This window comes from Heterodontus francisci, chromosome 34 (assembly GCF_036365525.1).
Source record: "Heterodontus francisci isolate sHetFra1 chromosome 34, sHetFra1.hap1, whole genome shotgun sequence".
Lineage (NCBI taxonomy): Eukaryota > Metazoa > Chordata > Chondrichthyes > Heterodontiformes > Heterodontidae > Heterodontus > Heterodontus francisci.
The window spans coordinates 14540718-14555013 of NC_090404.1; the positions used below are offsets into that span (position 1 = coordinate 14540718).

General features: G+C 51.2%; 1 protein-coding gene across 3 annotated transcripts in view; it reads right to left on the reverse strand.

Annotated features, from left to right (window-relative positions):
* LOC137349093 (adenylate cyclase type 2-like) overlaps positions 1 to 14296 on the reverse strand; it is a 377997-nt gene that overhangs the window by 262651 nt on the left and 101050 nt on the right. For all 3 annotated transcript variants that reach the window (XM_068014427.1, XM_068014425.1, XM_068014426.1), the window contains 7 exons: positions 14090 to 14244; positions 11801 to 11912; positions 11190 to 11317; positions 10550 to 10708; positions 9483 to 9615; positions 8611 to 8793; positions 6645 to 6688 (listed from right to left, as the gene is read on the reverse strand). In XM_068014427.1, the coding sequence (XP_067870528.1) occupies positions 6645 to 6688; positions 8611 to 8793; positions 9483 to 9615; positions 10550 to 10708; positions 11190 to 11317; positions 11801 to 11912; positions 14090 to 14244 (914 nt within the window). The remainder of the gene's footprint in view (positions 1 to 6644; positions 6689 to 8610; positions 8794 to 9482; positions 9616 to 10549; positions 10709 to 11189; positions 11318 to 11800; positions 11913 to 14089; positions 14245 to 14296) is intronic.

Here is a 14296-nt window from a genome sequence, read left to right on the forward strand (position 1 = left end):
AACAACTATCAACCATCGATATCAACAACTCTCACTCATCGATAACTGCAACTGGCACCCATCGATAACAACTGTCACCCATCCATAGCAACAACTGTGAACCATCGATAACAACAACTGTCTCCCATCAATATCAACAACTGTCACCCATCGATAACAACAACTATCACCCATCGCTATCAACAACTGTCACCCATCGATAACAACAACTGTCACCCATCGATAACAACTGTCTCCCATCGATAACAACTGTCTCCCATCGATAACAACTGTCACCCATCGATAACAACTGTCACCCATCGACAACAACGGCTAACACCCATCGATAACAACAACTGTCACCCATTGATAACAACTGTCACCCATTGATAACAACAACTGTCACCCATCGATAACAACTGTCACCCATCGATAACAACAACTGTCACAGATCGATAACTACAACTGTCACAGATCGATAACTACAACTGTCACGCATTGATAACAACAACTGTCACGCATCGTGAACAACAACTGTCACCCATCGATATCAACAACTGTCACCCATCGATAACAACAACTGTCACCCATTGATCGGAACAAATGTCACCCATCGATATCAACAGCCGTCACCCATCGATAACAACAGCTGTCACTCATCGATAACAACAACTGTCACCCATTGATAACAACAGTTTTCAACCATCGATAACAACAGCTGTCACCCATCGATAACAACTGTCACTCATTGATAACAATAACTTTCACCCATCGCTATTAGCAGTTGTCACCCATCAAGAACAACAGGTGTCACCCATCAATAACAACAACTGTCACCCATCGATAACAACAACTGTCATCCATCGATAACAACTGTCACCCATCGATGACAACAACTGTCACGCATCGTTAACAACAACTGTCACGCATCGTGAACAACAACTGTCACCCATCGATATCAACAACTGTCACCCATCGATAACAACAACTGTCACCCATTGATCGGAACAAATGTCACCCATCGATATCAACAGCCGTCACCCATCGATAACAACAGCTGTCACTCATCGATAACAACAACTGTCACCCATTGATAACAACAGTTTTCAACCATCGATAACAACAGCTGTCACCCATCGATAACAACTGTCACTCATTGATAACAATAACTTTCACCCATCGCTATTAGCAGTTGTCACCCATCAAGAACAACAGGTGTCACCCATCAATAACAACAACTGTCACCCATCGATAACAACAACTGTCATCCATCGATAACAACTGTCACCCATCGATGACAACAACTGTCACGCATCGTTAACAACAACTGTCACCCATCGATAGCAACAACTGTCACCCATCGATAACATCTGTCATGCATCGTTAACAACAACTGTCACCCATCGATAACAACAGCTGTCGCCCATCGATAACAACAACTGTCACCCATCGATAATCGTGGCTTTCCTCCGGGTGCTCCGGTTTCCTCCCACAGCCAAAAGACTTGCAGGTTGATAGTTAAATTGCACATTATAAAAGGCCCCGACTGCAGGTAGGTGTTAGGGGAATATAGGGACAGGTGAGGATGTGGTAGGAATATGGGATTAGTGTAGGATTAGTATAAATGGGTGGTTAATGGTCGGCACAGACTCGGTGGGCCGATGGGCCTGTTTCAGTGCTGTATTTCCAAATCAAAAAATCTAAATCTAAATCAAAATCAAATAACAACAAATGTCACCCATCGATAACAACAACTATCACCCATCGATAACAAGTGTAACCCACCGATAACAACTGTCACCCATCGATATCAACAAGTGTCACCCATCGATAACAACAGCTGTCACCCATTGATAACAACAACTGTCACCCATCGATATCAACAACTGTCACTCATCGATAACAACAGCTGTCACCCATCGATAACAACAGCTGTCACCCATCGATAACAACAACTGTCACTCATCGATATCAACAACTGTCACCCATCGATAACAACTGTCACCCATCGATATCAACAAGTGTCACCCATCGATAACAACTGTCACCATTGATAACAACAACTGTCACCCATTGATAACAACTGTCACCCATCTATAACAACTGTAACACATCGATAACAACTGTCACCCATCGGTAACAACAGCTGTCAGCCATTGATAACAACAACTGTCAACCATCGATAACAACAACTGTCACCCATCTATAACAACAACTGTCACCCATCGATAACAACAACTGTCACCCATCGATAACTACAACTGTCTCCCATCGGTAACAACAGCTGTCAGCCATTGATAACAACAACTGTCACCCATTGATAACAACAACTGTCACCCATCTATAACAACAACTGTCACCCATCGATAACAACAACTGTCACCCATCGATAACTACAACTGTCACCCATTGATAACAACAACTGTGACCCATCCATAACAACAGCTGTCACCCATCGATAACAACAACTGTCACCCATCGATGACAACTGTCACCCATTGATAACAGTTGTAACCCATCGATAACAACTGTCACGCATCGTTAACAACAACTGTCACCCATCGATAACAACAGCTAGCAGCCATCGATAACAACAAGTGTCACCCATCGATAACAACAACTGTCACCCATTGATAACTGTCACCCATCGATAACAACTGTCACCCATCGATAACAACAACTGTCACCCATTGATAACAACAACTATCAACCATCGATATCAACAACTCTCACTCATCGATAACTGCAACTGGCACCCATCGATAACAACTGTCACCCATCCATAGCAACAACTGTGAACCATCGATAACAACAACTGTCTCCCATCAATATCAACAACTGTCACCCATCGATAACAACAACTATCACCCATCGCTATCAACAACTGTCACCCATCGATAACAACAACTGTCACCCATCGATGACAACTGTCACCCATTGATAACAACAGTTGTCACCCATCGATAACAACTGTCACCCATTGATAACAACAACTGTCACCCATCGATAACAACAACTGGCACCCATTGATAATAACAACTGTCTCCCATCGATAACAACTGTCACCCATCGATAACAACTGTCACCCATCGACAACAACAGCTAACACCCATCGATAACAACAACTGTCACTCATTGATAACAATAACTTTCACCCATCGCTATTAGCAGTTGTCACCCATCAAGAACAACAGGTGTCACCCATCAAGAACAACAGGTGTCACCCATCGATAACAACAACTGTCATCCATCGATAACAACTGTCACCCATCGATGACAACAACTGTCACGCATCGTTAACAACAACTGTCACCCATCGATAACAACTGTCACCCATCGATAACAACAGCTGTCACAGATCGATAACTACAACTGTCACAGATCGATAACTACAACTGTCACGCATTGATAACAACAACTGTCACGCATCGTGAACAACAACTGTCACCCATCGATATCAACAACTGTCACCCATCGATAACAACAACTGTCACCCATTGATCGGAACAAATGTCACCCATCGATATCAACAGCCGTCACCCATCGATAACAACAGCTGTCACTCATCGATAACAACAACTGTCACCCATTGATAACAACAGTTTTCAACCATCGATAACAACAGCTGTCACCCATCGATAACAACTGTCACTCATTGATAACAATAACTTTCACCCATCGCTATTAGCAGTTGTCACCCATCAAGAACAACAGGTGTCACCCATCAATAACAACAACTGTCACCCATCGATAACAACAACTGTCATCCATCGATAACAACTGTCACCCATCGATGACAACAACTGTCACGCATCGTTAACAACAACTGTCACCCATCGATAGCAACAACTGTCACCCATCGATAACATCTGTCATGCATCGTTAACAACAACTGTCACCCATCGATAACAACAGCTGTCGCCCATCGATAACAACAACTGTCACCCATCGATAAGCGTGGCTTTCCTCCGGGTGCTCCGGTTTCCTCCCACAGCCAAAAGACTTGCAGGTTGATAGTTAAATTGCACATTATAAAAGGCCCCGACTGCAGGTAGGTGTTAGGGGAATATAGGGACAGGTGAGGATGTGGTAGGAATATGGGATTAGTGTAGGATTAGTATAAATGGGTGGTTAATGGTCGGCACAGACTCGGTGGGCCGATGGGCCTGTTTCAGTGCTGTATTTCCAAATCAAAAAATCTAAATCTAAATCAAAATCAAATAACAACAAATGTCACCCATCGATAACAACAACTATCACCCATCGATAACAACTGTAACCCACCGATAACAACTGTCACCCATCGATATCAACAAGTGTCACCCATCGATAACAACAGCTGTCACCCATTGATAACAACAACTGTCACCCATCGATATCAACAACTGTCACTCATCGATAACAACAGCTGTCACCCATCGATAACAACAGCTGTCACCCATCGATAACAACAACTGTCACTCATCGATATCAACAACTGTCACCCATCGATAACAACTGTCACCCATCGATATCAACAAGTGTCACCCATCGATAACAACTGTCACCATTGATAACAACAACTGTCACCCATTGATAACAACTGTCACCCATCTATAACAACTGTAACACATCGATAACAACTGTCACCCATCGGTAACAACAGCTGTCAGCCATTGATAACAACAACTGTCACCCATCTATAACAACAACTGTCACACATCGATAACAACAACTGTCACCCATCGATAACTACAACTGTCACCCATCGGTAACAACAGCTGTCAGCCATTGATAACAACAACTGTCACCCATTGATAACTACAACTGTCACCCATCTATAACAACAACTGTCACCCATCGATAACAACAACTGTCACCCATCGATAACTACAACTGTCACCCATTGATAACAACAACTGTGACCCATCCATAACAACAGCTGTCACCCATCGATAACAACAACTGTCACCCATCGATGACAACTGTCACCCATTGATAACAGTTGTAACCCATCGATAACAACTGTCACGCATCGTTAACAACAACTGTCACCCATCGATAACAACAGCTAGCAGCCATCGATAACAACAAGTGTCACCCATCGATAACAACAACTGTCACCCATTGATAACTGTCACCCATCGATAACAACTGTCACCCATCGATAACAACAACTGTCACCCATTGATAACAACAACTATCAACCATCGATATCAACAACTCTCACTCATCGATAACTGCAACTGGCACCCATCGATAACAACTGTCACCCATCCATAGCAACAACTGTGAACCATCGATAACAACAACTGTCTCCCATCAATATCAACAACTGTCACCCATCGATAACAACAACTATCACCCATCGCTATCAACAACTGTCACCCATCGATAACAACAACTGTCACCCATCGATGACAACTGTCACCCATTGATAACAACAGTTGTCACCCATCGATAACAACTGTCACCCATTGATAACAACAACTGTCACCCATCGATAACAACAACTGGCACCCATTGATAATAACAACTGTCACCCATTGATAACAACAGTTGTCATCCATCGATAACAACTGTCTCCCATCGATAACAACTGTCACCCATCGATAACAACTACTGTCACCCATCGATAACAACTGTCACCCATCGTCAACAACAGCTAACACCCATCGATAACAACAACTGTCACCCATTGATAACAACTGTCACCCATTGATAACAACAACTGTCACCCATCGATAACAACTGTCACCCATCGATAACAACAACTGTCACAGATCGATAACTACAACTGTCACCCATGGATAACAACAAATGTCACCCATCGATAACCACAACTGTCACCCATCAATAACAAATGTCACCCATCGATAACAACTGTCACCCATCGTTAACAACAACTGTCACGCATTGATAACAACAACTGTCACGCATCGTGAACAACAACTGTCACCCATCGATATCAACAACTGTCACCCATCGATAACAACAACTGTCACCCATTGATCGGAACAAATGTCACCCATCGATATCAACAGCCGTCACCCATCGATAACAACAGCTGTCACTCATCGATAACAACAACTGTCACCCATTGATAACAACAGTTTTCAACCATCGATAACAACAGCTGTCACCCATCGATAACAACTGTCACTCATTGATAACAATAACTTTCACCCATCGCTATTAGCAGTTGTCACCCATCAAGAACAACAACTGTCAACCATCGATAACAACTGTCAACCATCGATAACAACAACTGTCACGCATTGATAACAACAAATTTCACCCATCGATAACTACTGCTGGCACTACTCCCTGAGAGAGAGGGACTGAGAGACACCAGTCAGTGTACAGACATCACCCTGAGAGAGGGACTGATAGACACCATTCAGTGTACAGATATCACCCTGAGAGAGAGGGACTGAGAGACACCAGTGTACCGATATCACCCTGAGAGAGAAGGACTGAGAGACACCAGTCAGTGTACAGACATCACCCTGAGAGAGGGACTGAGAGACACCAGTCAGTGTAGAGATAGCACCCTGAGAGAAAGGGACTGATAGACACCAGTCAGTGTACAGATATATCCCTGAGAGAGAGGGACTGAGAGACACAAGTCAGTGTACAGCTATCACCCTGAGGGAGACTGGAATGAAATGCAATATTTCTCATACCTGTCGATGTTTCGGTGTGAGCCGAGATTTCCCATCGGGATGTCCTACAAAGGAGAAAAAAGGAATAAGAACGTGATTTGAATTTTATTACATTTTCGATTGCTCCTCACATCCATGTGCATAGCGATCCCATCCCACAGGCGAGTGGGGCTTTGTCTCAGCGTTTCTGATGATATCGGGCCTGTATCCTATAGGCTCCATCAGAATATCAGGCCTGTGTGCATTCTCTGTCAGGATATTGGGCCTGTGTGCCAGGCTCTGACAGGAAATTGGGCCTGTATCCCAGGCTCTGACAGGGAATTGGGCCTGTATTTCAGGCTCTGACAGGAAACTGAGCCTATGTCCCAGGCTCTGACAGGAAATTGGGCCTGTATCCCAGGCTCTGACAGGAAATTGGGCCTGTGTCCCAGGCTCTGACAGGAAATTGGGCCTGTATCCCAGGCTCTGACAGGATATCGGGCCTGTGTCCCAGGCTCTGACAGGAAATTGGGCCTGTATCCCAGGCTCTGACAGGAAATTGGGCCTGTGTCCCAGGCTCTCATAGATTGTTCGGCCTCAGACTTTGGTTTGAAAGGATTCAGGTTCGTCAGCGAAGGAGAGTCGAAACGATACAAGTGCAAGAGAAAATGGCAATTACTTGATTCATTCCCACAGTGTCGGCATTGCAGGCGAGGCCTGTGTCTATCACCCGGCACTTGTCGCCTTCACTGCCCTCGTCTTCTCATTGACCCACTTCAGTCTTTTAGTCGCGGTTCAGGAAGGGCTCTTGACCCACTTCAGGCGGCCGTTGGGTGTCAGCCTCATTGGGTTGGGACTGGAGTCACATGCAGGTAAGGACAGCAGGTTTCCTTCCCCAAGGGGCAGAGCTACACGGCCACTTTCATGAGACAAGAGTCTTTCCTTCCCACATTACTTCAACCGAATTCAAATTCTCAAACCGTCCCAGGGTGAGATCGGATTCTGGGCCCCAGGATTATGGGCCCAGCCACGCGGGTTTCCTCCGCACGGGGCGGACAACCCCTGGGATGCCCCTGTCGGTGAACACCTTGGGCAATAGACCCCCAGCGAACGCAGGTTGGTGTAAGCAACCCATTGGCTACAAAGCACTCTGGGATGCCCTAGGGTCGTGAAAGGCACTTTAGCAATGTGAGTCTTCCTTCCTTTTCAATCAGAGTGGTTATGTGGTCATTCGGCAATAGGAGGCATCGCGTACGGTCCTCTCCCTCTCTCCCTTCAGAAACGGCAGTAGCGGGGCGACAATTGGCACTGAGCCCCCTACACACACATACACACACACACACACACACACACACACACACACACACACACACACACACACACACACACACACACACACACACACACACACACACACACACACACACACACACACAGCATGAAGGACCCAGGCCCTGGGTTAGCTCATCTCGACGGAAGGGGGGGGCAGTGGTTGCGGTGGACGAGGTTGGGGGGGGGGCGCGACTGGGGGCGGGGAATCTGGGGTGGTGGGGGGGGAGGGTGCCGGTGTAGTGCTACAATTGACCTCAGTGCCTCTTCGACTCAGGAGGCGGGGAAAGGGGGGGTGGGAAATGACTCCGTTTCGGAAGGGAGCGGCCTGCGTGCGATGCCTCCCATTGCCGAATAGCCGCACTGACTGAAAACGGAAGGAAGACTCGCATTGCTACCGCGCCTTTCAGGGCCCCAGGATGTGCCACGGTGCTTTGCAGCCAATGGGGTACTCAGTACAGGCACTGAGGGGGAGGGAGGGTCACCCTCCGGGAGGGAGGGTCACCCCTGGATTTACAGAGCGAGGATTTGAACCAGGGACCTTCTGACTCGGAGGTGAGAATGTAACAGCAAGCTGGGAGACCGCTCCCCCCACCTCCCCCCCCACTCCTCGCCCACATTCCCCTCCCTCGCTGCCCCCCCTCAATGGATGGGAAATGGAGGCGTTAGGCCAACTCACGCTGCTGATGATCCGGTTGATGGTCGGCGTCTCGACGGGCAGGCTGTCCCGGTGGTTGAGGTGGGCGAAGGGCTTGGCAGCACCCCACGATTCCAGGTAGCGGGTCATGCGGACCGAGGCTCTGATCTTGGCGCTCTCACTGGGGTCCTGGGCCAGGCACTGCTCGCCGTAATGTTCCTCGGCCTGTAGAGGGAGGGAGGGCCGGAGTTGGGGCGGGAGGGGGAAACAGGATAGAAACAGGGAGCGTTAACACCGTGCCCTTTGACCTCGCAGCAGGTGGCCCTGCTCACCGTGGCAAGGGGCGCCATCTTGGATTCTCACTCGATTTTACCAAAAGCAGTTCGCTAGAAACAGAGGCCATTCGAAACGAAAGGCTTCATCCCTCAACCCTGCCTCGTCCCTCAATCCTCCCTCGTCCCTCAACTCCACCTCATCCCACCTCATCACTCAACCCTACCTCGTCCCTTAGCCCCTGCTCATCCCTCAATCTTACCTTGAACCCTCAATCCTACTTTCCACCCTCAATTCCACCTCATACCCTCAATCCCACCTCATGCCCTCAATCCCACATCATCCCCATATTCCTTAAACCCACTTTATATCCATATCCCACATTGTCTGTGTTTCTACTAACTCCACAGAATAACCCTGGACCCTATTTGTTCACTCCGATTCCACGTGCGTCCCTGAGACCCTGACTCAGGCCTCAATTCCTGCACCACTCGGCCTCAGGGCCCTCCTCCTGTGGCCCCCAGTAGGCTGCCTACTCTACCCTACCCTGTCCTACCCCGCACCCCAGTGGGGAGCCTCTCCCACCCTCTCTCCCTCCTCCAGCTCCGGCTGTTTTCCTCGGTTCCCTCTGTGTGACTCACTCTCGGGTCGATGACCAGATAGGTGGTGATTTGGTGCTCCTTCAGGTAGGGGTCCCTCAGATGTCCGTTGCCATCCTGCACCTGGTACGCCCCACCCAGGTGGCGCAGCGTGGAGTCCGTGATGTGCACGCGTCTGCCAAAGGGAAGGACAAGTGGATCACAGCAGTGAGAACCTTCTGGAACAACGCCACGCACCACTGATTGCAACAGGAGGGTGTGGGGGGCCGGGAGAGAGAGAGGGGGAGTGAGAGCAAAAGATGGAGAGAAAGGGAGAGAGAGAGAGAGAGAGAGAGAGAGGGAGGATGTGAGACAGGAAAGTGAGAAAGAGAGATGGAGAGGGAGAAAGAGACAGAGAGAGAGGGAAGGAGCAAAAGAGAGTGAGTCAATGGGGCAGAGAGAGGGAGAGGGAGCGAGAGAGAGAGAGTGAAAAGCAGAGCAGGAGAGAGAGGGAAAGAGAGACAGACAGAGAATTATTTAGCCAGCGATGGACAGAAAGAGACAATGATAGTGGAAGAGAGGCGGAAAGGCAGGGCAAGTAGGAAGACAGAGAGAGAGAGAGAAAGAGACAGAAAGAGAGAGAGAGACAGAGAGAGAGACAGACAGACAGACAGAGAGAGACAGAGAGAGAGGGGACAGAGAGGGAGAGAGACAGAGCGAGACAGAAAGAGAGACAGAGATAGAGAGAGGGGACAGAGAGAGAGAGAAAAAGAGACCGAAAGAGAGAGACAGAGACAGAAAGAGAGAGAAACAGAGATAGAGAAAGAGAGAGAGAGAGAGACAGGCAGAGGAGGGGAGAGAGAGAAAGACAGAGAGAGAGACCAACAGAGAGAGACAGACGGACAGAGAGAGACAGAAAGAGAGACAGGGAGAAAGAGATACAGAGAGAGACAGGCAGAGGAGGGGAGAGAGAGAAAGACAGAGAGAAAGAGACAAAGAGAGACAGAAAGAAAGACAGAGAGAGAGAGAGAGATAGAGAGAGAGAGAGAGAAATGGAGAGAGAAAGAGAATGATGTAGGCAGAGATGGACAGAAGGAGAGAATGATAGATGGAGAGAGAAAGAGACTTACCCAGGGACACCACCAGCCTCCATGTGATTGGCCAGCGTGACATCATGTGACCAGACATCATATTGCCATTTTTGGAGCCCGATAACCCCACACAGCACGTTCCCCGAGTGTACCCCCACACGCATGTTGATGTCGACCCCTGTGGCATCACGAAGCTTCCTGTGGGAGAGAGAAGGAGATCGATCAAAGAGATGACAGCTCATGGCCCCGACCCGGTCCCCATCAAGGAGAGAGAGAAACGGGGAGGGGGGCGGCGGGGGTGACCTTTTACTCCCTCTGTCTGACCCATGACCTGAACCAGGTCCCCGCCAGAGAGAGAGAGAAACGGGGGGGAGAGGGGTGACCTTTTACCCCCTCTGTCTGACCCATGCCCTGAACCAGGTCCCCACCAGAGCGAGAAAGGCAACCCTTCAAATCCTCCATCTGACCCATGACCCCAACCAGGCACCCATGAGAGAGAGGTGACCTTTCACCCTTCCTGTCTGGGGCAGGAATTGTCTCCAGGCCTCCAGAGGGTGAAAGGTCAGCGTCTGACCCCGCTGACCCCACCCAGTCTCCTGTCAGATAGCAGCGACCTTCCACCCCTCTGTCCAGGGGGCTAAACCTGACCCCCCCCCCAATGCACGGTTTGATGGCTCACTTGATAGCTTCGCACATGTCGAGGCCCATTTTGACGCAGCTCCTGGCGTGTGTGGGTAGCGAGACAGGCAGGCCCGAGACACAGTAATAGCAGTCGCCCAGTATCTTGATCCTCATACACTCATTGTCCTGAAAGAGAGAGAGAGAGAAGAGAGCGCAGGAGGTAGATGGTGAGAGGGTGAATGGTTGGAGCAACCTCAAGGGGACTGTACGGCCGGATCTGGCCCCTCTTCCTTACGCTCTTGTCAAATGGTAGCAGATCCAAAATGGCCGCCGCTTCCTTCCGACCGCGATCCCCGCCCTTCTCCCCTGCGGGCGTTGTCCTGCGGCCAGGGTACAGGTTCCACCCTGCCACCCGCTCTTGTAACCTCGCCCACCTGCCCCAATCTTCGTGTGTGAGGCCCAAGCCGCAGGCGGGCGGAGACAGTCCATTCCACCGAAAGTGGGGGTCACGTCCGGGGCTCGGAGCCCTACCCTAACTGATTGACCCACCTCGTCCCCCTTCCCCCGCCCCGCACCCGCCTGAGCCACCCCCCGCACACCGCCCACTCACGGGTGCCCGAGGAGAGTCAGGGATCACGCCCGCCATCGATGGGTGGTTGGAGCCCTCACCTTTGCGATCTGGTCGAATTTCCCAAAGAGTTCATTCAGCATGAGGACCAGTTCCTTGGGCGAGCACTCACTGGCCAGACGAGTGAAGCCAACTATGTCTGCGTACAGGATGCTGCGGGAACCAGTGTGCGAGAGCGTTAGTGCGGCGTTCTCCCGGCCTGGCCATTCTCTCAGTCCCACCCACACACCCCCTCCCCGTATCCCTCAATCCCACCCACCCACCCCCTCCCCGTATCCGTCAATCCCACCCACACGCCCCATCCCCGTTTCCCTCAATCCCACCCACACACCCCCTCCCCGTATCCCTCAATCCCACCCACACACCCCCTCCCCGTATCCCTCAATCCCACCCACACACCCCCTCCCCGTATCCCTCAATCCCACCCACCCACCCCCTCCCCGTATCCCTCAATCCCACCCACACACCCCATCCCCGTATCCCTCAATCCCACCCACACACCCCCTCCCCGTATCCCTCAATCCCACCCACACACCCCCTCCCCGTATCCCTCAATCCCACCCACACACCCCCTCCCCGTATCCCTCAATCCCACCCACACACCCCCTCCCCGTATCCGTCAATCCCACCCACACACCCCCTCCCCGTTTCCCTCAATCCCACCCACACACCCCCTCCCCGTATCCCTCAATCCCACCCACCCACCTCATCCCCGTATCCCTCAATCCCACCCACACACCCCCTCCCCGTATCCCTCAATCCCACCCACACACCCCCTCCCCGTATCCGTCAATCCCACCCACACACCCCCTCCCCGTTTCCCTCAATCCCACCCACACACCCCCTCCCCGTATCCCTCAATCCCACCCACCCCCTCCCCGTATCCGTCAATCCCACCCACCCACCCCATCCCCGTATCCCTCAATCCCACCCACCCACCTTATCCCCGAATCCCTCAATCCCACCCACACACCCCATCCCCGTATCCCTCAATCCCACCCACACACCCCATCCCCGTATCCCTCAATTCCACCCACACACCCCCTCCCCGATTCCCTCAATCCCACCAACCACCCTGCTCCCCGTATCCCTAAATCCCACCCACCCCCTCCCCATATTCCTCAATCCCACTTATCCACCCCCTCCCCCGTATCCCTCAATCCCACCCACACACCCCCTCCCCATATCCCTCAATCCCACTTACCCACCCCCTCCCCGATTCCCTCAATCCCACCAACCACCCTGCTCCCCGTATCCCTAAATCACACCCACCCCCTCCCCATATCCCTCAATCCCACTTATCCACCCCCTCCCCATATCCCTCAATCACACCCACCCCCTCACCGTATCCCTCAATACCACTTATCCACCCCCTCCCCGTATCCCTCAATCCCACCTACCCACCCCCTCCCCGATTCCCTCAATCCCACCTACCCACCCCCTCCCCATATCCCTCAATCCCACCCACCCACCCCCTCCCCATATCCCTCAATCCCAACCACCCCCTCCCCTTATCCCTCAATCCCACCCACCCCCTCCATGTATCCCTCAATCTCACCCACTCACCCGCTCCCCGTGTCCCTCAATCCCACCCAATCGCCCTCTCCCTGTAACCCTCAACCCCACCCACCCCCTCCCCCTAACCCTCAATCCCACCCATCTCCTCCGCATATCCCTCAATCCCACTCACTGTCTCCCCGTATCCCTCAGTCCCACCTACCCACCCTCTCCATGTATCCCTCAATCCCACCCACCCACCCCCTCCCCCTAACCCTCAATCCCACCCACTCACCCCCTCCCAGTATCCCTCAATCCCACACTGTCTCCCCGTATCCCTCAATCCCACCTACCCACCCTCTCCATGTATCCCTCAATCCCACCCACTCATCCCCTCCCCGTATCCCTCCATCCCACCCAGCCACCCCCTCCTCATATCCCTCAATCCCACCCACCTTCCCCCCATATCCAGCAATCCCACCCATCCACTTCCTCCCCGTATCCCTCAATCCCACTCACCCCCTCCCCGTATCCCTCCATCCCACCCAGCCATCCCCTCCCCATATCCCTCAATCCCACCCACCTTCTCCCCATATCCCTCAATCCCACCCACCCACTTTCTCTCCCATTTTGTCCCCAATGCCCTCTCTTCACTTACCCCCATTCCCCCTTTTCCCCATGCCACACTATCTCTCTAAATCCTACCACTTTCTCCCAATGCCTCATTTCCCCCAATGCCCCTTCCCACCGTTCCCCTGCACTACCCCCCCCCCACCCCGCACCACCGCGTCAACCCCTTCCATCGCTTGCGTGCGAGGGTCTGTCCGGAGTACCTCACGTCCTTGTGATGTTTCACATACAAGTTGTGAAAGTTGTTGGTGTTTTCCAGCTGGGGTTGGCCGTCCCTGGGGCCAGTCAACCTCTCGATGATTTCCGCCTTCATCTCCAGGGCGATGTAGAGGGGCAGCACAGACAGAAGCAGGTGGTCCTGGAGCCAGAGCATAAAAGAGGCCATTAACCACCCACTGAACTAGCCTTCC